The following is a 26535-nucleotide window of genomic DNA, read 5'->3' on the forward strand; positions in this document are numbered from 1 at the left end:
CTCATGTAAATATATTTATCTAGCAAAGTCCTTTTGCAATTTTATTCCTTTATAAATTAATATCATTGCCTTTTCGTCTTGTAGTCGTAAAATGTATGCGTGTATGTATGTAAAGTACTTACGCTCAAAGTCATTGCGAACTCATTTTCACCTCAGCAGTCAGTCATGGCCATTGCTACATTGTAACAATAACACTGGCTTACTGGTACATTGGTATGTACTTACATACATTAGGCGACAAATGAAAGTTTACACCTTGTTCTAATATAATATTCACAATTATTTATATGCAAAATTTATTGCTTTATTTATTTATGAAAGTATAGTTCATTCTTTAATATAAACCATATAAATCAAAGTTTCATACGTTATGTAAAGTTCACAAAAATTAAAAAAAATCATTCAAATCTTCAACTTTTTATTCAGAATTTTTAGAAAACTTGCGAATATTCAGTTTTGTAACCCATTTAAATTCAGTCTAATAAAATGCAAGTTGCAACCGGCAAAAAATCGCGTTGATTTTTGAGAATTTATGTTTTTTTGGAGACTGCTTTTGCGGTGTTTCCTATGTAACAAGTGCAATTTACTAAAACGTGCGTTGTTTTTTGCAAGTCTGTTGCTAACGGTCTCCCGCATTTTATGTCATAAAAAATTCATGCTTTTATGAAAAAAAGTGCAGAAATCCGTCTCCAAACAAAAAAAAAATCTCAAAAATCAACGCGATTTTGCAGCCGGTTGAAACTTACCGCCGGTTTCACCAGCAATTTAAATGGAACATGGTTTCTTATTTTCTGTCAATTTCCATATAAAGTTTAAAAAATTAAAATAATTTTTTACTTAAACTGCTTTCGTGTAATTGGCTGTTAGACTAAAATTGAATTTTCTAGAAATTCTGAATAAAAACGTGAAAATTTGGATTAACTTTTTATTTAAATTTTTGTGAACTTTATATAAAGTGTGAAAGTTGGATTTGTATGGTTTATATTATAGAATTAACTATATTTTCATAAATAAATAATGGAAAAATATTTTCATGAAACTACACTTTCATTTGACGCCTAGTGTACATACATATGTATGTATTGCCTTCACGCCAATTTACTCTGCAGGCAAAATGATTACAATGTCAACAATACTTAACTTGTCCTCGACCCACTAATATTGTCCCCTATAAAAAGTATATCAATGTACAAAAATATAAGAGTGTGTATAAATACCCTGTATTGTCTTCGCATAAAAATGCGTAATTTGTATGTGACTAAGAAAGAAAATTAGGTATACATAGCACTACGCGCTTATTAGAATAGCAACGGGAAATATTTGTTGCTGGTGGGTGGATATATACATTTGTATGTAGATGTATAAAGATGACCTTGTGCAGGATTTGAAGGTTTTGTAAAGGCTGCTTAATGAAGCAAGCACATTTTGTTTAATTAGGGAATTATTTAAAGATGAATAAAAAGAATATGAATACAAAATATGATTGCGTATACGACGATTCCATTTTAAATGTAGCAAATGATGACCTTCGATTTGGATTAAGTTTCCAAACTTAAACCAAAACTGCTATAAATGTTCTTTAATTTAAAAAAAAAATTATTTCGTACAAAATATGGGCAATTTATTTCATAAAAAATATGACTGGGGTCAACTTGTCAAATAAGGTTAAATTAACTACACAAAGAAATAAGTAACAAGATTTTTTTCAAACAGCGTCATTTTCGGGGTTTCCATATTGGTGATTTTTAAATTTTGAACAGAAAAAGTATTTTAAATATAAAGCATGTTCAGATTATCGTAATTTACGTAATGCTGAAATCAAGTAATTTTGCCATGGTAAAATTTGTCAATAAAAGCGAAGTTTGCGAAAATTCAACCAATTTCAAGAATTTGCCATCAAAATTTAAAATTTTTTAATCAGATTTTTTAGAAAAATTTTGGGCATGCATTTTTATAGCCAATTTAATTTCAGTTTAGTAAGGTGCAAGTTCGAAGTTGTGCGTTTTCTTCGATATAAAAGTACGAGTATTTTAGAACATACATAATTATTTTGTATGGATGAAAATGCGAGACGCCTCCAACGGAAAAATTCTCAAAAATCAGCCTGAATTTTGAGGTACTTTTGAGGCACTACGTTTGCTCACTTTTTGTACTGAAGTTGCCTGAGCTATAAATAAAACTTCATACTCAAAAATTTTCTGTCAGCCTGGTAGGGTTGAAAGAGTTGGAAAACTTATTTTTGAAGTAGCGTTACTAGCTAGAAGTGTAGCCAGAATGCAGAAAATTTTGTGAATCCATGGAAAACAATATTCGTCGCAGTTACCAAGAACTTCACGTTGCACACAGGAGTATTTGTATAATAAAATCGGTTGGCAGAATTTTTGACTACGTCATATTGTCCCTGACGCCCTATCTCAGAAAACTTTTCAAGAACGCCCTACCCCAGAATTTGTTTGAAGAATGCCCTATTTCAGAATTTTATTAAAAAACACCCTGTCTCAGAATTTGAAAAAAAATATGAATGCCGTTTTGAATTTTTCTGAAGTAGGTTTTTTGGGGACCTATGGTATTCGATGTATAAATATGACACTAAAATTAAGCTAAGATAAATGTAATTCAGTTTTTTTTCTCATATAAATGCCTAATTATGATTAAATTCCGTGTGATTTCTTTCATTACCTATCAAAAAAACACACCACATAGTTTTGACCGATTTTACTATGCAAATACTCCTCTGTGCGTTGGCGAAAAGATTTACATAATTCCTTAATCAGGGACCGCACGATTTGTAGATTTGCTCATTCGGCAGTCACAGAGTGGTGTTGTCTAGAAATTTGTATAGAGAATGAGTTCAGAGCAATAACAAAATATGAAAGAACACCACTCTGTAACTGTAAAAATGTACAAATCTGCACAAACGTACAAATCATGTGATCCCCGCTTTATACATGTAATTTATAAATAATCTTGCGAAGACCTTAAAAAGATATTGTGATTGAAGATTCAAATGAACAAAAAAACTTTATAATACTATGTCTCCATTGAGAGATTTATCCATTAAGATTTAATAAATCCAGTTGCTAAATCACAACCGTCTCCATTACCACAACGAGATATGTTTGACGTTCACATTTTTAAATATTTGACGTTTGCTTATGTATGATTTTATAAATACAGTTGCGGACATTGATATACAGACAGATAAAAGGAAGGTACCAAGCGGAATTTCATTATATGAATTCTGAATATTATTGGCTTCTTATTCGTGGTAATTGCCGAAGGTCTATGCAACTAGCGCTCCTTATTTATTGTAAGTCAGTGATTGATCACTTTCTTTCTGTATAATAATAATAATAATAATAATAATATTCGTGGTAAATATGTATGTATAATATATAGTTTGGAAAGTGTAAAGAATGGTACCATATTCCGAATCATATTCCCGAATTTAAGAAAAATTATCAAAACGGTAAAAAACATTTGCGGAAAGAAAAATTTTTGTAGAATTCTCTTATTCATAGGAGGGAACCGAAAATCCAATCGGGGGCCTTTGGCATATCATGAATACGAACTGAGTTCTAGAGGATGTTCGGTGCAATGTTATCGAAGCAGAACCATTACCGAAATTTATAAATTTTTTGTCGCAGCGCGTAAATGACTTATAGAAAGCGGAGAAGACTCTGCATGATATTACTATAAAACATTTCTTCTAAATTTTTAGTTTTTAAAATAATATTTTCTTAATTTATTACAACCAAAATTATGTAAATTACTAATTTTCCTCCCAAACTAACAAAAATATAAAAATCCCTAAAAATACGAAAATTCATGTTTTTATGATAGGCTAGATTTCAATGTCCTCAACTGTATATTGAAAACACAAATGTCATTTGACTTATGGCATGTGAATTTGTGGTTGCCACATCCAACAAATTGTACTTATTGATCAATATTATTGAAGATTTGACGAAGATTTAACTTAAATCTACTGCCTTTCGAGATTTGATTTTATATGGTAAATCTCAAAAGATTTAACGTCAAATCTCGTCAGAGGGCTAAATCTTCATTAAATCTCACAATGGAGACATAGTATAACAAAACTTTTTTAAATCTTCTCGTTAGAGGTAATTCATTAAACGTGAATTTAGGTTTTCGAAAATCCAGAAATTTCAAACTAATAGTCGTACACACAATCGTCATCAGTCCTTATGTTTATCACAGTCGGTTTCTGAATGACTACTATTTGACGGTTCGGCAGGCAGTAATAAATTTAACTATTCTTTATGAATATTTATGTGCTGCATATACCTTTAGTTTTCAATAGTAATGGGGCCATTCCATAGAACCAATCACTGTTGTTTTATTTTTCAAATACGTCTTCATATTATACGCTGCTAGCTATATGGATTTAAATTGATGCTTTATAAATGACATTTTATGCTTCCCAAATGTTCGTTGATATTCATCTTTACAGAACTTATTGATCTCAGTTTCTGCAATATGGATGATTTTTTTTTTGAAATCTGGTCATACATACATACTAGAGCTCGGGCAATTCGGTTAATCGATTAACCGAATTATTCGAATCTGACTGAAGTCGACTACTGTTAATCGGTTAGCAATATTCGAGTAGTCGAAAGCTGTCGACTATTCGGATAACCGTTCACTTTAGATTATTCGGCTAACCGTTCATTTTCGGTTAATCGAATATTTTAAGTTCGAGTTTTTTTTTGCATTTACAGATACATATACATATATGAAAAGTCTTGTTACATTCGTAGTACATATATATGATTGCATGTGCAAAATTAAGGCAAACTTTTTTTGCAAGAATGTGCGCTAATTATTGAAATGTTATTGCGAAATATTTTAGAGACAATGGCTAAAGCAATACCTACCTCTCATTTTGGTGAGTTTTTGTTATGGATTTTTGTTAAATGTTTGTTCAGTGAGGATGTGGATGATTGTAGCACAAAACTGCACCACATATGGAACATGTTACTTCCTTTTCGTCCTCTGATTTTTCGAAAAAATCCCAAACCCAGCTCCTTTTGCGTCCGCTCATTTTTGTATCTGAATATACATACATATGTGTGCATGTATATATTTAAAAAAAAATCTTTTCATTTGTCAAAGAACTTTCAATGAAAGTTCGGTTACTGAAATTCGATTTGCTACAATGCTCGAGTAGTCGAAGCAAAGCAACTATTCGAATAATCGAAGGCGGGCGACTATTCGAATACCATTAACCGACTAATAAGCATGCGAACGGTTACGAATCGAATAATCGGTTAACCGATTAGTCGAATAGTCGGATAATTTTACGAGCCCTAATACATACATAACTATAGAGCAAGTTTAATAAAAGCTTGTTAACATGTGACAACTTTCTTTCATGGTAGAGGCATCGATCCATCCTTTGCAAGGCCCAGTAATCAGCGTTTGGACTCCTAAGTTAGGCGAACGTACGAAAAACTGATTTTCAATCGCTTCTTATGTATGAAAAAAGGTTTAATATGCAATTAGATTTGGACGATTCATGACTTTGGTGGTGTTACAAAGGGTTATAGTATCTTGACGGGAATCCGCAGAGTCGCACTCAAAACATCTGAGACAGTACTGTCGCACTTTCCCTCAACAGTATTTGGCAGGTCGCCTGCGTAACCAACGATATCACAACCACACTTCTGTAGTTTGGTTAAGAGACCATCCATCGCGAGATGTAAAGAAATAGATAAAGGACATCTCCTAGTGATCATACACTTTCTACTTAATTTTCACAAGGTATGCTCCCGATTCACCCTCGAGATAAATCCCCCTGTTTTCTACAGACCCACACATATATGGTAATATCTTAACGCACATAATTTCTCTGTTTATACGTATCAGTATATTCGTATAAAATATCCTTACAAAAGACTTAATTTATTTTTATTTTATTTTTTCAGGCAACCAAAGCTGGCACCAACACAGCGGGCACGCGCACCTATCACACCATAACGGTAAGCATATTTCTATTAAAATTTGCTCTTTATCAAAGCTCCATAAAAATAAGTGAAATTCGTTTAAGACTTCCTACTTCCAAACATATTTCTGACTGACATTATATGTACATATGTATGTGTTTGTAAAATTTAATTATGTCATTAATTTGCCACCTTCAAAAAGACAGCAGCGTTGCTGTTGCTACTTCAAACCAAAAGATTTCATACGATTTTATATGCATATACAAAAACAACAAAAGCCAACTTAATAAAAAGTGGCAGCGAAGCGCATCAAAAATTTATGCTTCACCTGAGCGGCCCCCCCCCCCCCCCACGGTTGGGTGGAAAATTTTTTCTTGGCAAAGGATGATGACAGTCTCTCTTCCATGACTTGTGAGTGTGGTTTTGAGGTGGTAGAATAAGTACATAATGAAATTATAAAATCTATGTACTTGACAATAAGTAAATGGGTGGCAATTATTTACTAACACACATCCTTACGAAGGTATGTGTGCACGTATATAATACTCTGCAGTACCCAGCCAGGATTTGGAATATTGTTCGGCAAATTATCGCATTCTCGAGTCATCTACGAGTCACATAGAAGAGTGCTGAAGGACAATTCTTGTCCGCAATGAGAAGGCGTATCTTTTCTGATTCTTCAAAGCAACTAAACATTGTGGTATCAAACGACCATTAGCGTGTACAAACAAAAATTATATAAATCGCCAGCTGCTATCGCAATTTTCGATAAGCGTCATTTTTTAATCACTGCTCATTACATTAAACGATTACGAGTAATACCACATTTTCTAAGGAAAACATTTAAGAAAAAAGCCATTTGTTTGTAGTTTGTTACTAAGGAAGAATGCGAGAAAGTAAAATGCACTTTTAAAACAGGTAGATGACTAAGTCAGTGCTGCCGAAAGGACAGCTATTTTGTAATTTATACTCCCGTGCTCCCCAACAACCGATTTCAGTACTATTTTGCGAGATAGTTGACATTTTTATTAAACGTTATAAAGTAAATCAAAATACATCGCATTGTACACTGCCAGAGCACGTTACTTGGCATGGGTTTTGATTAACTTTTCCTTTCATCGAGAGCTTTTTTTTTAAATTTATGACTGCAGTGATGAACTTTTAACCGTTGGAGAAAAATCTCTCTTGTTCGTCCGGACTCTCGCAACAACACGTGCTGGAAAGAAAACTTAAAGTAATACTAGACCATACTTTCGGAGGTGAGACTGAAGCACAAAAAGTAGCCTGCCGACTCCTCTTCATCAAGGTATGAAATTAAATACGGTTGTCACGTATGCCAACCGAATTCAGAGGTTTGCACCTCGAAAAGCGCCCTTTTGCAATTTCAAAAGATATCTGCTATCCTACATTTATTAATAAAGCAGACCATCGAAACCTCCCAGTCATTGCTGAGTGCTATACTGGTTGCTGGCTAAGAAATTCCTAATATGAATCCCTTTTAATCAAATAAACAGGAGTTTCCGTGGGACCTACCGCTTATGAGTATGTAGAGTAAAATAAGTTCCTTGCATGTATGTAGTTACCAACAAAATTTAGCTGAGGCCTACATTGCTCATTTCGAAATTACTAAGTTAGAAGGCTGGCGAATGAGTTCCACCTATTTTCCATCATGTTGTCCCTGTCGTAATGAATGCAAATAATACGGCTTGGAATACGGAAGCATATTCCCTTAGAAATGCAGACTGCAGTTTTTTTCCGAATGTCAGTTTTAGAGCTATCCGTAAAAATTCAATAATACATTTATATAAGGATTTTATAAAGTAGCGTTCTGTCCTTGGGCATTTATAAACACATCTACATCACTGCCTTCAAAATATTTCACCTCAGTCTACTCTGCACCATAACGCTACGTATTTCTTTTATGCTTTTAATAGGCCTTAAGTTAAGTTTGAAGTATTCTGCAAGCATGCCGTAAATACTTCTCAAAATGTTAAAATACTCCTTACTTACTTACTTTTTTACTACTACCAAAAAAAAAAAAAAAAACGGCACCACTGGACTAAGTAACTAGTACAGGAAATGGGTTAATTAACGAGAGTTAGACTCCCCTTTACGCTGTTCTTAAGGCTTTTGGTTCAAAGGAAACGATTTTGAAGCCTTCTTTAATTTTGCACAGAAAAAGTGTTCACTTGACCTGTTGCGCACTGTTGCAATTCGCTTTATAACACCGTGCGAAATAAAAAATTTCCAACACACACGCAAAACTAAATATACTACTCACGAAGCTAGGGACCAAATATAGTAAAACTGCTACTTTTGTTTTTCTATCTGACACCAGGTTATTTTAAAGCACTTAGAAATTTCATTGTTGTTTTTAATAAAAAAAAAATAATGTAAAAAACTCAGTGCAATGTAGAATATTAATATGGTTACCAAATTAAAGAGAAAAGTCTGTAGATAAAAAAAATTTTATTCGCTGGGACGAATAGGTATTGAAAATGCGCTTTTAATAAATTGTTTTCATGCTAAACTAATAAAGTTAAAAGAACGAAATTCAAGGATGTGACAGTGTAGTAGGAACATACATATTAGTCCATAACATATATTTCTATCAAAAATAATATAGGAAATTTTCAAGGATATTCAAAAATAAAGTTTTAAAATTACATTTTTAATACCTTTTCATCTTTGTTCAACATCATATTTAATTCTGTGCAATTCTACATAATTTTCTCTTTTTATACCCGAGCGCACTTGTGCACAAGGGTATTATAACTTTGTTCACATAACGGTTGTTTGTAACAGGCAAAACGAATCGAGATAGATATAGACAAATGTATACATAAATGATCAGAATGAAAAGAGAAATCGATTAAGCGGTGACTGTCTGTCCGTCCGTCCGTCCGTCCGTCCGTCCGTCTGTGCACACGATAACTCGAGTAAAAATTGAGATATCTTAACGAAACTTGGTACGTGGACTTCTTTTGGGCATAGGACGGACGGTATTGAAAATGGGCGACATCGGACAATAACCACGCCTACCTCCCATATAACGGTAATTTTCAGAAATACGACAACTGGGATATTTTAGTAACTACTAAAGATAATTCACTCAAAATTGATATTTACAATGAGTTTTAGACGAAAAATAAGAATATTATAGATTTTTGAAAAATGGGCCACGCCCACTTATGGTTACATGCGTATATCTTGGTAACCGCTGCACCAATTTCTTCCAAACTTGGCACAGTTGTTGGTCCTGGTACAAAATACCAAATGGCCGACAACTTTTAAAATCGGACAATAACCACGCCCACATCCCATATAACGGTAATTTAGAAAAATACGAAATCCTCGATAAATCAGTAAATATTAAAGCTAATTTTTTCAAAATTGATGGGTGCAACAATTCTTAACAAAGAAATATGTTTGTGATAAAATTTTGGAAAATGGGCGTGGTACCGCCCACTTATGATCACATATATGTGTCTCGGTAACCGTTCTACCAATTTGTACCAAACTCGGTACGGTTATTGTGCTTGCCACACAAAAGCATACCGTTGAAAATTGTTGAAATCGGACTAAAATTACGGCCGTTTTTCATATAACCGGTAAATTTCAGAAATGCTTGAAATTTCAATATTTCGAAATTTAAGGACGCTAATTTACTTAAAATTTATACACCCCGGCTTATCAGTAGCGGCAGCTTTCGGAAAGGCGGAAAACATATATTTAATACTTCCGCCGGGTATTTAATGTTCGGCTCCGCCCGAACTTAGACTTTCTTACTTGTTTTTGGTACCCATATTGCCAGCCCACATTGCACTGAATATTTTTGTGTTTTTTTGTGTGAAAAGCTGCCTGTCGCACGGTCTAATCGTTAGGAGGCACTAGCCGTAGGATACTTTTTTCATTCTTAGGTGAGTCACATAAAACTCGCAAGAGCGATCATCCGCTCTAAGGAGAAGATTTCGAGTCGCTTTTGATTGAAAATGCTGGCTGGGTAGAAATACATCCATCTGCTTGTAGATATCTGTGCGCCCACCGCCCGCCATTTGTGTGGGGGAAAAATTACGATTCGCGCTAAATGCGCAATTCTGTGCTGGTCTGCGTTCTTTTCGGCTCACCTTTTGTTTTTGCCATTCTACCTTATTGCTTTTGTTGCCATGTAAATGAGCTCGATGGCTTGTTATTTCAGCATTTTTATTGTTGCTGCCTTTTTTGTTGTCATAATTTCATAGTTGTTGTTGTTTTTTTCTGCTAAAATTGACAACGTTTCTTAGCTATGCTGTTAAAATTATGCTGCCAACAAGCGTGTAACAACATTTCCGGCATTAACAATGAGTATGTACATACATATGTATGTAGGTGTAGTTCAATGAAGGGAAATGGCTGTGGTCGGTAGAGGCTTTGAGAAGTGAAAGGATTGCAAAAGTGGTGTTTTTGGTGTTAAATAGAAATCATTAACTAAGCACCAACCGCAAGAGCATAGGTTTCTGAGTGTGGGTGTGTGTGCGTAAAAATATTTGCGCGCGCGGTCTGCCTTATGTTGAGGTGGTGAATAAGTGTTGCTTGAAAGCGAGTGTAAAAGTAAAAGTAAAATATAAATATAATTACCGTTTGGAGAGAGCAAGAAATAATACTAATCTTTGAAGGACATAATAAATATGAAGAAGACAAAAAATGTCATTATCATTGCGGAGGCTTGGGTTTTGCAAAACATAAGAGGATTTAAAAAAAAAAACTAAATAATTAAAAGGCTACTTACATTTTCTTCGTTTTGACTTATTATTGTAGGACCACGATAACCGGTGCCGAGTTGTAGTTGAACATCTGCTGAGACCACCTACCACTCAGTGTGGCAACACCAAAAATTTTGTATGTGTAGGATAATAAAGTTGAAGTGTAGTAAATCTAAGTTTATCAAGGATATTGAAGGATAAAAGGTTCAAAATACATTTTTCGCTTGGATGGCGCTTCAATTTACTCGAATGCTGGTTTTGTAAACCTTCACTCTTTTCTACCTGAAGCGATTCTTTACCCCACGTGCTGTCCTGCTCAAAGTACGTGAGATTCTGTGTCCTTTCTTAGGGTTTCTCCACACATCGTTGTCGCATGCCGACCTACGCCTTGCTATACGATTCGATGCCGAAATCAGGACGAAGGCAAGGAAAGAACGTCGGCAATTGGTCCTTATGATGAGCAGAACAGGGCGGATAATAACTTGTCTCGGTCCTGCAAGTAGAAAGGAAGTGGCATATGCAGCTATTTTCGGTCAAATACATGTGTGAGCAAACTGCAGATTGCGGAAGAGTTCCTTACTATAAGGAAGTGCTAGCCTGAGTGAGTGGCAAAACACCAACGACTCGACGTTTTGGTATGTCGCGTGGGTCAAAGTATTCCCTAATGGACTTTTTGGTTTTCCGTGAGGGCGGCAGGTGCACACCTCTAAGCCACCTCAATCTGCATATAGTTCCTTGAAAAACTACAGTCCGCTTACAATCTACCACCAACAGAAACAGAACAGAAAAAGCCAAAAAGTTCCGAAAAGAAACCCTAGCAAATCTTCCTAAAATTAATAAACCAAATGCAAAAGAAAAAATTCTTTCTTTAAGTTTAGGTCTTAAGGAAATTTTCCAATGTTTTTTTTGATTCCAAAATCTTAGAATAATTTTCATTTACAGTCTCTAGTGAAGACGAAAAAGCTAAAGTACTACCCTGCAGGGAGTGACGTTAGCTTATACCTAACTTTAGTCTGTTTACGCGAACACTAGTGCTAACTACTAACTGTGTATTTTGTTCGAAAAAAGCTAACTACTTTTGTGGGGCGATGGCCGCAAAAAAGTCAGACCTGGATACCTCTGCATTACATGTCAACTAACTTGTAACTAACTACTTTTGGACATAAAATATCAATAAGAAAAACAAAATATTTTTTTGTTTTTTTACTTTTTTATTTACTTATTTATTTACTTTATTTTATTACATTTCATATTTGTTTACATATTCTGCTCTGGGTGACCCCATATTCGAACACCGTCAGACATAACTTCAAAATGATAGTATAAAATTTCGATCTTCCTTTTATTTGTCCTGAATATGAAAAAGAATCTGCGAAGTTCAGAAAAAAAGTGTATTGAAAGTAATTTTTGTATGATATTTAATAGAACTTGTAAAGAAAACCAACTCCCGATTGCGTCTGCATGACTCCTGCACGACTTTACAATTCACTTTAAGTTGGTTTTGTCATAGCTAATTAAAAGTAAGGTATTAATCGAAATCTCGCCAAAAAGCTAACTATAAGTTGGTTAGTTTTAACAATTGATAATTTTTTACTGCAGGGTACTGAACAGCTATTATAGCATACCATGCGTATTTTTTGCTCCTGATATGCGCTTCAGAGTTCAATTTTATTTGTGTGACAACATCAAGGCGCACGCCACAAATCGGAGGAGAAGCTCGGCCAAACACTAACATATGTGTAAGCGCCAATCTATTATTATTATTATTAGTTCAATTTTATATCCCAAAAAGAATGGGTACGGCGACTATTAGGGTGGTCCAAAAACTCATGCGGGCGAAACAAGTTTTAAATGTTAAGCTTTCACCCTCTAGGAATTCAAAAACGAAAAAGAATACCCGTAGCTTTTTGTTGGAAAAAATATACATATATATTTAGAGTTGCCTCAAAGCCCATAAAGTTTTTCATGCAATTTATATGGGGAAAACCATTTTTTCGTAGAAATGGTATATAATTCTTGAAAATCAATATTTTCCAATCGGAGACTTCTCATCAGGAGACTTCCAATAGTGTTATCACATACTTCTACATGGCATATGAGTAACATTTTCCATGCTAAAGTTTGCATTTTTGTCGTTCGCAATGCAAACTTAAAATGAAAATATCTTGGGAAAATTACCTGATCTGGAAAAACGGCATACAGATCCATAATCTACGACCCAAAATGAAGTTTACGTGTATCGGTGTTTTTTTGTCATTGCAAAATTTGAGATTTTCCTTGTGCAGTCCAATTGCACAGCCAGCACACATGGATATTGTGTATACGCCGTGGATACCTTTCTTATGCAAAGGCGTAAAAAAGTTGTAATGTTAAGAAAAAATATCTCTTGCTTAGTGTGAACTTCAGTAGCCTTTACAGCCTAATCTGTTTTCACTCATTGCGTATACGCCAAGGCGTAAACAACTTTTGCAAGCAGTTCTTCAAGTAAAACGAAACCACAAATGCCATAAAAAGATACACACTAAATTTTCAGCCTTTAAATTACCATTAATAATTTAGCCGAATTTCAGACATCAAGACGGTGCAAACACAAAAGTAATAACGATAATTTTTGGTATAAAAAAAGTTTATAATGGATTGGGAAGCAAAGTAACGCAGTTGGCTGGAGAAGTGGATAAATGCAAAGCAAGAGGAAAATTTGTTAGCAGGGCTACATTTTTAGGCAGATACTTAACGTAAAGATATACATGCATACAAATGTATGTATGTGTGCAAGTCGAAATGCTGGTATACATATACATTCAACATTAATGTGTATGTACATATGTCTATACAAATGATATAAACTCAGGTTTAGCCACCATCAGGCACAAATGTGCGATGACAATTCTGAAAAAAAAACTTTTCCATTTCACAGCTATAAATTTACATACATATTTCTCTTCTGAAAACTCATTTCCCCATTCTACGCCCTAAATTACAACAAGAAAAATCAAGAACTAAGGTAGGCAATAAGAGACAAATAGAATGAGTTTTACAAAAGGCAAAAAGTATTAATAAAACAAACAACCAAATAAATAAATAATTGCTACCCAGGCAGACAAGGTGACATACTCTATTTCTAAATATAAATTCGTAAATATGCAAATTTGATGTGTGTATGTATGTAATGTGTGAAAATTGGTGTAGGGCTTCGTGTTTCATTGGCTTAAGTTTTTAAAGTATTTGGGTGAATAGCTTCTGAAAAAGTTTTGCAGTTCATTTCACAAATATATACAACTTGATATGATGTTTTATATGTGCACATTTGTATGTGTGTATGTATGTATGCACTTACTTCCACAATAAATTAGGCTGGGTTGAAAAACGTACTATCAATCCCTTTAACAACATATTGTCCTAGAGTACCTTGTTCGATCATTAAGCAGAGTTATCTCGATTATTAACCCACTAAATAGAGTTTTGGTAATAGTAATGTTTCTCGAGTGCGTCTCAATCAATAGCGTCTTCCTACTCTGGATTCCGAGCCACAAAAAAATAGAAGACGATGAGGCGGCAGATATACTTGTCAAAAAAGCGGCAGAGATAACAGCGATAGGACTCTAGTCTTTCTTTCCATTAGTACCACACATCACGATAGAAGGGCTTGGTAGTGAAGAGAGAACTGGAACTCTCAGAAATACAAAGTTTATGCTTAAAAATTACGTAGATATGAATATTCTCCATTCCTCCAATTTTTGGGGCAGATTTTTTTGTATTGTACAAAAATTATTTTTGCGATATTATGCAAAAATAAGCTAAGCGAAATTCTTTAAGACATGCCTCTAATTTTAAGATCTGACGAACCGGTTTTCCCATTTTGTTTACTAAACATCTTTAGCAACTGCATTTCCAAGTAAATTTTTTGATAAAAAAGGAGAAACATATCAAACAAATGATAAATACCTTCACACGAATAATCCATGACACTTGATTACAGTTGAAAAACAAACACTTGCATCTATGGGTTCAGTGCCAAACGCAACTAAGCTGATTAGCCGATTCTAGTATTTTCTTGGAAATGTACCGTTTGTAGAGTGGCGGGGGGTAAGTAAATGGTGAGAAACTTTGCGTTTATGACTGCTATTTTGCCCGCTCCAAGCCCAAAATATATATATATTTTTTTCTATTAACTGTCACCATGACTTATTTTCACCAGCCTCCATATAGTGGAAACACTGTGCGCCGTGAAGAGAAAACGAGGGAAGCATCTCGAGACGAATTACATACACTCGATGTTACCAAACAATCTTTTGGACTTCCTAAGGAGGACTGAGTAAGGTGTTGTAAGGAGAATGAGGGCACAATAGATCTCCTGGTCCATACTTCTATCTATCTATCTATCTACCTAGGAAGATAATACTATTTTACCTATTTTACAAATAATAAGGGAAGGAGGAAATAAATAATTTCAGGCGGTTTATAGCCCTTCTAAGTGTAGTTAAAGAAATAACTATTGGGAATTTTACAAGTAAAAAAAGTACGAAATAATTACGAACGGCTTTGAGAAGATCATCCATTGCTTATTCAGCTGAAATATGATTAGTTGGTCCATTGTATCTTGGTAAAGTTATTAATCATAACTGACCAACAGCTCTTTCTAATATTTCCAAAGTCTCTAAAGCACAACTAGCAGAACTTTGCTATATAAAACAAACAAGGGGAAATGAGAGCTTTATATGCTCTATTAAAAACCCCAGCTTAAAAGCCAGAGTTAATTACACAAAAATATTTAGCATGAAATGGAAACCAGCCCAAACTAACTGAGCGCCACTCTGTCCGCAATATTAGCTCCGCAGGTTTGGTGCGAAAATCTCTTTTCTTCCGGTCGCCAGCTACTAAAAAAGGCCCTTAGACCGTACACCCTCATCTGATAACTGACAGTGAGTAGCCTCTTGAGAATTACATCAAATCGATAAATACAAAGGGCCCCATTCTCTGAAACCGAGGAGTGGAGAATTTCCTTTTCTTTATGAGATCGTCACTTTTTTACAGCCTTCAATTTTCATTAAAAATATGTATGTATGCATCACTCATTCCGATACGTTGACTAAAAGGGGAGTTATAAAATTTCAAAATTGAAAATTTTTTCCTGTGTTATTTGTGAGGAAAATATAGATTTGCGTTGAGCGACCTCTAAATCTTTATTTTAGGAGCTGTGGTTTTGACAGGTGGCTGTTTGCTCTGGCTCGAAAAAATTTTACAAAGATATTTTGAACAAAGTCGATTTATTCGAACCAGTACACACTTCACAATCATTTTTTTTCTTAGCTTAATTCGACCGCAAATTTAACGCTCTACTAAAAATCTCCTATTACCAAATTATCCAGGTGTAATAGTTTCGAAAAAATTGCAATTTTAGTACAAAATTCTAAGTTCTGTACATTAATATAGTATTTATGAAATTAATTTTTAAGTCTTATTATTTAAATGTCAATATATTGGTAATCACTTGGCAAGTTAAAAAAATAGTTATTTTGCTAATAAAAGTTGTTTTGGTGAAGGATTAAGTTTGCGATCGACTTATGTTAAGAAAAAAATTGTTTGAGCACTTTGAACTTTAATGGGCTTGGGCGGTAAAAGATATTGACCGAAAATTTGCATCTTTCGCAAAGATTTGTTGTGGTGCATAATCAACCACATATTTGCTATTACCAATAAATACCCTAATGTAAATACAAATAAAGTAGCATAAATTCAGTGTTTCTTTTCCAATTTTACTGTAGTGGTTAAAGCTCTTTAATTATTAAACTTGGTGTTTATTAGGTTAGAAATATTTTTTAATAAGAATTATCTGCATCTTTTAAATAAATCTTGTGAAAGGTAAATATTAAATAAGAACAACTCGAATCTAACATTCATAGGACCTTGCTATTAATTTGCAACTTTTTATGTACATCATTTCAAATATCGTTGGCTTAGTTCGCAAACGTGCTAAGTCCATTTTTTTTTTATTTTTCAGGAGGGACAAAAAGCCGTCTAACTTTTTTTGTTTTCAATATTTTTCTAATCTGTAAATGCAGTTTTATTCCTTAGTTCGTCTTGTTTTAGTACCAATAATCGGCCAATTTCCAAATAAAGCTGTTGCAGACTTATAGGCTCTTTTAGGACTTACCACATTTTCTCTTTAAGATTTTATTCTTTTAATGTGGACTTAGCACATTTTCTATCAACCTTTTTTCCAGTAGACTTTTTTATATAAACATATCTACATATGTATATACATATGTATGTATGTATATGCCTGTCAACTTATGCAACAAATAAGCTCGTTCAGAGATACCCTTTTAATAATTGTTGTTGTGACTTAACTGGCACTTTGCCTGAAATGGTACTTTTGTTGTTTTTCAGTATACAATGCTCGTTTGTATAACGCAATGTTGCCTCGTTGCCGTTAGATACTTATATTCAAGCAAATTCATACTAATAAAGATACTAAAGACACGTTACAGAATTTGTAAGTATATCTTCTACCTTGCTCCGTACCAAAGAACTCACTTTTTAAAAATGGTTTGATAAACGACAAATAAAAGTAATGAAAAAGTTAGCAAAAGTTGCAAGAAATGTTGCTTTTAACTTCAGCCGTAAGGTTGTTGTTGAATGTTACTACATATTCCAACAAGTATAATGTATTATGGGTGGGCTGCATATGTTTATATGTGTATTTGTGCATATGTGTATATGATATGCGAGTACAAATGTACGTAAACATGTACCTGTGCGCATGAAAATGCTGCATAATACATTTTGTAAGTGACCGTAACAGTTACAGCTTTTATTAAAAAAATCACCCTTTAACAATTATTTTTTGACTTTTATTTAATTACTCCTTAAATAACAGTTAATTCTGATTTTTATTTTATAACTCGAAAATAACAATCATTTTTGATTTTTATATAAATAATCTGCACAGTTGTGTTTGCAACAGTTATTTTTGGTTTTTAAATGAACAGTTATTGAAGACTTTAATTAATAAAAGTCATAAATAAAAATCAGTCTGTGACTTTTACTTTTAAAAGTCATCAATGTAAATCAGTCACTGACATTAATTTTTTAAATCATACTTATAAAAGTCATTTGTATTCATAAGTCGTAGTAAACTTTTGTTCTCCAACTCCTTCTTAACTGGGAAAAACGATGATGATTTTTATACGTATGACTTAAAAAATAAAAGTCGGTGACTGATTTATATTGATGACTTTTAAAAGTAGAAGTCACTGACTGATTTTTATTGATGACTTTTATAAATAGAAGTCTTCATTAAATGTTATCTAAAAATTATATAAAAATCAAAAATAATTCGTTATTTGCAGATTATTTATATAAAAATTTTGGTTTTTAAAAATAAAGTTCAAAAATAATTGTTATTATTTTTAGTTTTGCATAAAAATTACAATTAAAAAGTTATTTTCAATTTATATTCTCGATGAAAAAAATAAATCGATTGGTATGTATCACTTAGTTGTAGACCATTTCCTTCAGTGTGAATTTTTTCAATGACAGTTTTCATCAATAACTGTTATGTTAGATCGCTGTATATTATATACATACATACACTTGTGATCAGCTAATTAAGCCACAACATTTTGATTTTTGGCCATTTTGCTTTCGTTTATTTAATGTTCATTATTTTTTCATAAAAGTCTAGCTCATTATATAACAAACACCATATAGATCCAGATTTCAAACTTTGTGCAAAAATTATGAAAAATCTGCAAAGTTTCAGCTAAATTTTCAATTTTTTTGGGTATGCAGTTTAATAACCCATTAAATTCTAGGGTAATAATGTGCAAGTCTTAAGTTGCTAAAAAATCGCGTTGATTTTTAATAATTTTTTTTACCGCCGACATTACAAATTTTTTTCCATACAAAATAAATTCGACAATTTTTTTTGTATGAAAAAAAATGCGTCAGTCATGAAGTAAAGAAAAAAGCTGAAATTTTGATAAAAATTTGTATAATTTTCCTGAATTTCGTATAAAGTTCGAAACCGTGATTTATATGTTTTTTGGTAAGTCTTGAACGGTATTTTTATAGAAAAATAACAAAAAAAAATTAGCTCGAAAAATATTACGAATATTGAAAAAAAAAACAACAACACGAGGTCATTTGTTTGAGTCACTGTTCATATATCCTTTGATAGCTTTTCTTTTTCATACTAGGAGAGGAATTAAAAATTTTGATTATAGCTTTTTCTCCAGAAATATCACGTAAATAAGTTACTTAATTAGACCCTGAATCGCACTACTGTATCTATGTATATGCAGTTGCGTGCTATTCTCAAAGGATCTCAATCGACTGTCGGTGAAGCATTATCTTTAAAATAATCCAACGGCCGGAAATCCAACCTGGGGTCGCTTGCTTACAAACCATCGGAACTTACCTTGCCTAGATCCATAGAGTCGACTGAAACGGGCATAAGGTCTGCTTCCTATTTTGCCCTACAAGATTTTGCCGCTTCAATTGCAGCAACTACAAACCTCTCTCCCTTTCGATTTTCCAACACTTTGGGTGCCTTAAGAAGTTGAAAAATACCCACCATGGCATCCCATAGGGAAAGTGCCATTTAATATGAAATTTTCACAATATTCCCGTAACTCCCACACAAGCACAGACGGTACAAAATGACATACATATGTATATCACTCCCGCACACACATACGCAACTGCAGTAACTCGTATTTACTTTCGCAAGCTTAAGTAACCATAAGGATACAATGAAATTTTCGCGATTCACAGCAGTGCAACAAAAACAAAAATTTTGCCAATGGATAAAGGGAAACCTACGCACATACACACCTACACTCTCACTGGCACCTACACTCCCACTGGCACCTACACTCCCACTGCCACCTACACATACACAGGCACTCTTGTGCGATAGCAGTCTACTTTGTGCCACACTTACTATATTACATACAGTTGCCTACGAATTTGTGTGCACATTTGCAAGTGTTTTGTCGCAGATATTACATACAGACAAAAATATGCTAATATTCAACTGTCATTTGTTGAGCAAGAGGCGCGGGCGGCATGGTGATGTACATATGCGATGTATGCGATTTGCCTTGTCTTTCGAATTTACTCACTTCTCTTTGGGTGTTATTATCTCTTTTTTGTTTTCATTTAAATGGCGCACAGCACCGAATGACGAATATTTACGGACCTGTTTAACGGTTTTCGCACGCAAATAGAGCTGCGAATCTGAATAAATATGTTTGTGTGTATGTACTAATCACCATATAAATTCACATTCCAAGCTTTGTAAAAAAATTTCAAAAACTCCAAAAATTGTCAGCTATAACTTAAAAGAGCGACACACAATGTATTCTTTATTATACATTTATATGGGCCATTCTTGCCGTTAGATATTTTTCATCCACTCGCTTATTCCTTACCGAAAGTTTGAAAGAAAAATTTGACAAGTTTTAACAGCTGATACAGGGTAGCAGCATGGGCGTACGCAGGTACGGCCTGGGGAGTGCGAAAAATATAAAAAAAAATAAGTGCGCCTGGGCCGCACTGGAGAAGTGAAATTTTCGTTACGTATCGCTTTTTTCTCACCACCAATACACATAAATATGTACATAAATACATTCATCTGCTTTTGCTTAAGGTTATATTTTTTGTCTTTTTTCTATCTAGATCACATTTACTTACAGTGACGAGCAAAACTATAACATGGAGTAACACTTTTTATTTCAGCCGTCGCTATCTTTCCAAGTTCTAACGACATTCATACTGTTGTTGTATATTTTTATTGGTACATCTTTGCTTCCTCTGTCATAACGATTTGAAGTCAATTCAACAACATTAACAAAACCAGCAGACAAAAATGTAAATTAAGGCAAATGTTACAGTTTTGCACTCATATATTTTTAACAACTTTTTGACAATTTTCACGAAAAAAAAGAATTATTAACACAATGTTCAGTATACTTTTGCTTTTTTTAGTTCCTGGTTGCAATTTGGCATACCTAATGTGTATCTCTGTAAAAATTCTGTAGGTATAGCCTCCCATATATCCTTGGTTTGCTTTCACAGCTCATGTACTCCATTGGACGGACTTGGATATTTAGTAAGCTGCGCTTTTAGCTGATTTCGCAAATTCTCGATGAGATTCATGTCCTCGAATTGTGGAGGTCATTTCAAATTAGCAAATGTTTTCTTTTGTTCCAGTCTTTGCGAACATGTGCAGTGCGTTTTGGTTGATTTTTCAGCAGAAACTCTAATTTTTTCGACTACATAGTTCAAATTTTGTTGAAATATGAACAGATACTGTTCCTTACGCATAATGCGTACTAACGGACCAACAATATTTTTGAAATACAACTCCAAACTATTATTGACCGACCACTGTGGTTCACAGTTTGCCTTACATGATGCGCTTAGGCTTAATTTGGGCCTTTGATCCAATACCATGCCCGGCCATCTGATTGAAAGCGATTAATTTAGTCTTGTCAGACCAAATAACCCTCAATTAAATCTTAAAAATGTGTTTTTTATTGCATTCTGTAAGGCCTAACATATCCCAATAGGCAACGGTCCGGTTTTCGTGCGATGCAGCAAAACGCTGCCACACTCGTACATGTATTTTGATCAAATTTGCTTTTTTCTTCTTTTATGATCCATTGCGCTCAATTTGGCAATTTTTCGCCTCACTGTCTACTGATTTGCATTCAATTTTAATACCTTAAGCGCTTCTGTAGTAGCGGCTGCAGCGCTACTTGCTACTAAGTTCACAAGATATCGGACTGTAATATATTTTGACAGACTTCTTTTGTCCTTAGTAACACTTTAGGCTATATTTTTTCTCAGTTTTAACATTTTCATGTGGCAAACTTCGCAATTTTTTGCCACTTTCCCTGCGGTCCCGCCTTTCCGCAGTAAATCTATTATTTACATTTATGTTCCCTGATTAACCATCTACATATTAATACGCTAACATAAATTTTGTCTCCGTTCGTTTGGCGATTCTACCGAACCGATTTCAAAACCAAGAACACGGTTGGAAAGGCATTTTTCGGTAGATGGGCAGAATTTTTATGGTTTCACAATTGGTTGAAAATTACGGCCAAAACCGTTGTTTAAACATTTTCGAATTGTGTATAGATGTTGCTGCAACATGTTCAATTTGACATGTTTCGCCTGTTGTTTCACTACACATTGGAAATTAAGCTTTGAAATAAAGATAAATATGAAGATGAAGAAATAAATGAGAACGATGAAGTCAAAAAAAAGGGCAAAAGTGAAGATAAAGATGAAAATGGAGACAATGACAGGTACATAAGAATTAGGGTAACTAAAAGGGTAAGAACATTTCTTGAATTTATGAAGTAAACTTCTTTAGCGGCAGTTGGTTGGTTGGGAATAAATTGTCAAATTCAAGGGGAATAATGCACATGGAAATGGTTCTCAGCGGTTTAGCGGTTTGAGAATAAAAAAAAAAACAAAGATGCCTAGAGGTACCGGCAAAAACGAAGATCAAAGCAAATTTAAACACTTTAAGGTAAAGGTGGAAAAGAGGAATATGCAAAAATAAAGATAAATATGAAGAAAAGGATGAGGATGAAGATCGATATTGTTATCGATATAAAACCCGATATTTTTATCGATATAATAATCGACATTGCTATCGATAAAATAATCGATGTTGTTATCGATACTGTTATTGATTAAATAACAGCTATTGTAATCGATATAATAATCAATATAATAATCTATATTGTTATCGATACAATAATGGATATTGTTATCGGTATAATAATCGATTAAATTATTGATTTATATTGTTATCGATATGTACAATAATCGATACTGATGATTGTTATATTTATCGATGAATTAATCGATTTTGCAATCGTTGTATTTTTCTATATGTTTATGGATATCGTTATCGGTATTTTTATCGGCACAGTTATCAACAGGGTTATCCATATAATAATCGGAACATGGAATGTGATCACATTAAATGACATCACATCACATTATATCACATGATATGAAGAGACATCACATGATATTACATCACATAATATGATATCACATCACACGATATCACGCGACATGACATCATATGATATGACATCACATTATATGGCATGACATCACATGACTTGACATCACATGATATGTCATCATATGATATGACATGGCATTACATGACGTGGCATCACATGATATGACATCATATGGTATGACATCATATGACATGACATCAGAGGATATGGCAACACATGACATGACATCCTATCACATCACATAAAATCACGTCACATCTTATCACGTATAGACAAAGAAACTTAGTTGTCCAAATTTACGGATAGTTATCGAGCTATAAAAACCTGTGGGATTAACGAAAATTGTCAAGTTAAAGAAATGTATCAAGTTATCGATATTTATTGAATTATCATTATTTATAGACTTTACAAAATATATCGAGGAGTCGTAATGCATGGAGTTCTTTCAACTTACAGAGTTATCTATAATTATTGATCTACTGAAATTGGTTGGTTCAACAAAGCAAAGTTTATGGAATTTTCAAAATTTATCGATTTATCGAAATTTCAAGGTTATATAAGCTTATCGATTTATCACTGCTTATGGAATTTAATCGTCTTAACAGAGTGTAACGAGTTATCAAACTGTTTAGATAGTTTTCGAAAAATGTGGAGATGTCAAAAGTAAAAATTTATAAAGGTATCCAAAGTTTTTACATTTTTGAGTTATCGAAATTTATAGAGCCATCGGATTTCACAGTTATCGAAATTGGCCGAGTTAACGAATTTTGTTGAGTTATCGAATTTTAGTGTTCTTGAAATTCATCGAACTATCGATATGTATCAAATCATCGAAATTTATCGATAAACTTGAATGTATCGGGTCAATTCCAAGTCCTGCCGAAGTCCTCCAAAGACCTTCTGAGATTAAAAAAAAAATAGTTACGTTTTAGCAGAAGATTTTCCGGTTAGTTAATTTGTACCGTATAAGTATCGCTACGTGTTAAGTTAGAAAACCTCTCCAAGGCTTCTAAAACTAGAAAAGCTGTCGAATTTCGACAGTAACTGGAACTCTAGTATTATTTATTGGTGATCACTTCTTGAATAAATTACAATATAGAAAAAAGTCATCTGACTTCCAACTAAGCAAAAGATAACTGTAAAATCCAAAACTGAGAGTGAGTGCAAAACTGTAGCATTTGCCTTAACTTACATTTTTGTCTCCAGGTTTTTTTTATTGTTGTTGGATTGATTTCAAATCGTTATTAGAGCGGGAGTAGGGGTGTACCAATAAGAATATACAACAAAAGTATGAAAGTCGTTAGAACTTTGAAAGTTAGCGGTGGCTGAAATAAAAATTGTTACATCATGTTACAGTTTTGCTCGTCACTACATTTATTTTTATCGTTAAATAATCGATAAAAATCGATAAATATTGATAACAAAATCGATAAATATCGATAACAAAATCGATAAATATGGATAACAAAATCGATAAATACCGAAAACAAAATCGATAAATCTCGATAACAATATCGATAAATATCGATAATAAAATCGAACAACTAATAAAATCCCAAAAAATTCCGAAAAAGTTTCGTAAATTATAAAACACCTTAAAATTCAAAAGGCGCTTTTTCTATTGTTTTCTTGGTTTGAAAATTTCAGAAAGTTTTGCTTTTTAATTAATCAATTAAATCAAATTAAAATATTGAAAGTGTATTTTTTTAAATAGGAAAAAATTTGTTTAACGAATTAAAAAAAGAAAACTTTTATTCACTTACAGTCTCCGCTCTCAATTTTTACTCAATTCGTTTAAGCATCGACCCACTCTATATTCAGCGCATCTCTTTTTTTTTATCTCTCTCCATGATTCTGCGCGTTCTCAAATACGACAGAATACTGTCACATTGTGTAAATATGTTTGTACATATGTATGTATTTTTGAAAGTATTTGTGCCCATATGTTCAAGTATGCTCAGTCGTTAACCGGTCGAATGTTGCTCATACCACATGTCGTCCCCATAGATAGTCGTCACCTTCTGTCGCTTAATGGACCTATTGCTCTAAGCGTTGTTGTACTTTTTATTACCGACAATTGTATTGCTTTTGTTGTTGTAGACAGCATTTAGCTTCTAAAGTTAATTTCTGTGCTGCTGCCAATGAAGGCGCTGTCAGTTACCATTTCGTCCCTTAGTGCATATATGTACACACAAATGCGCATACATACGTACATACCTACCTATGTACTACTTGTAGATCTCTCATTAATCAGTTTAGTTTGTTTATTTTAGATGTAAAACCGTTATTCACACACACACACACACACACATACATACATACATACATTCCTATACATACAACATTTTCAACGCGATAGTATTAGTTTGCTCCATTTTCCATGCTGCACAATAATGTTTCGAGAAAAGCAAAGGCGCAAACCAAAAAAAAAGCAAAACCTTTTAAAGAATCACGAGAGGCAGAATTTAGCAAAGATGTGCACAAAAGCAGTCATAAGTATGGCTGTTAGCGAGCAAAAAAGCGGCAAGCAGCCATAGCTAACGGCGGCGAAATGTTTGTTTGTTTTAACTAGGGATGTTAATTTTTTCGATTTTTGCGCTCCTGGGATTTTCGGGATATCGTTTATACAATCCTGAGATGCCGGGATTAGTCGCGGGATTTAGATATTCATTATTTTCCAACAACTTAAAATGAAAAAATTGCATCAATATAGTTTGAGAAGCTGTCCTACCATAATAAATAAATGGATTTTGAAAGCTACTTTTTTATTTAAATTTAAAAATATTTCATTAGTAACAAAACAAGAGACAGCAATTAATGGTGATTTCGTTTCTTCTAAAAAAGTTGCTCTTCCACGGTGCAAAATGTGTTTGATGTTACACTCAACCGTACCAAAAAGGCATGTTTTTGCCTTCCTGTCCTTGTCCAGCTCACGCATTTCATAATATTGTCGTTGTAAACAACCATCTGACTTTCGCGGCAACTATTTCCCCTGACAAAACTTCACAGAGCAGAAAATGTTGCCCAAAACTTTTATAAAACTTAAAAAAAATGCAAAAAAAGGCAAAATTTCAAGCCTTTTACTTAGCATTTGTAAACAAATTTTAGACACGCAGTTTTAAAATGTGTGACACCGCCAGCAAAAAAAAAAAATTAAAAATAATAAAAAAAAACAACGTTACTTTTAGTCACTTGAATTTTGCATTTTATCCTCCTGTAATTTAATGGGCTATACTTATAAAATTGCGTACCTAAAAATTTTCCAAAAATTCTGAGTAAAAAGATTGAAACATGTTGAAACAAAAAAAAAGACAAATATAGTAAAACTGCGTTTTTAGTTTTAGAATTTTTTTATTAGAACCAAGGCGAATACATATAAGGTGGTATCGATTTTACAAATACAACAATTACTTGTATTTTGTTTTTGCTTTTAGCGGGCCATTGTCAAATTTCAGCTATTCTTCCCCGAATGAAAAAGGGCGACAGAAAATACAAACACTCTCGCGTTTTCACTCACTCGCTAACGAAATACAAAATTTTGACAATCAAACGCTACTCACAGCTGATGGATCAACACCACCTTATATAAATTCGCCTTGATTAGAACTTTATAACTTCAAAGATATGTAGAATTCTAAAAATTATATAAAATTCAGTGCAATGTAGAATAAAACTGGATACCAAATGAAAGAAAAAATTCTGTAGGATTTAAAAAATTCAAATTTTTGTCAATGTTATTGTGGCTTGTTAACATTTTATTTTTAATAT

General features: G+C 33.4%; 1 protein-coding gene across 2 annotated transcripts in view; it reads left to right on the plus strand.

Annotated features, from left to right (window-relative positions):
- The window catches only part of LOC118746768 (transmembrane protein 184B-like), a 798314-nt gene that overhangs the window by 180734 nt on the left and 591045 nt on the right, over nucleotides 1–26535 (plus strand). For both annotated transcript variants that reach the window (XR_004993886.1, XM_036480679.1), the window contains exon 9: nucleotides 5949–6002. Coding sequence is in view for 1 of the 2 variants with exons in the window: in XM_036480679.1 (XP_036336572.1) it covers nucleotides 5949–6002 (54 nt within the window). In the remaining variant the exon portion in view is untranslated. The remainder of the gene's footprint in view (nucleotides 1–5948; nucleotides 6003–26535) is intronic.

This window comes from Rhagoletis pomonella, unplaced genomic scaffold (assembly GCF_013731165.1).
Source record: "Rhagoletis pomonella isolate Grant_MI unplaced genomic scaffold, Rhpom_1.0 Rhpom_scaffold_00011, whole genome shotgun sequence".
NCBI classification, from domain to species: Eukaryota; Metazoa; Arthropoda; class Insecta; order Diptera; family Tephritidae; genus Rhagoletis; species Rhagoletis pomonella.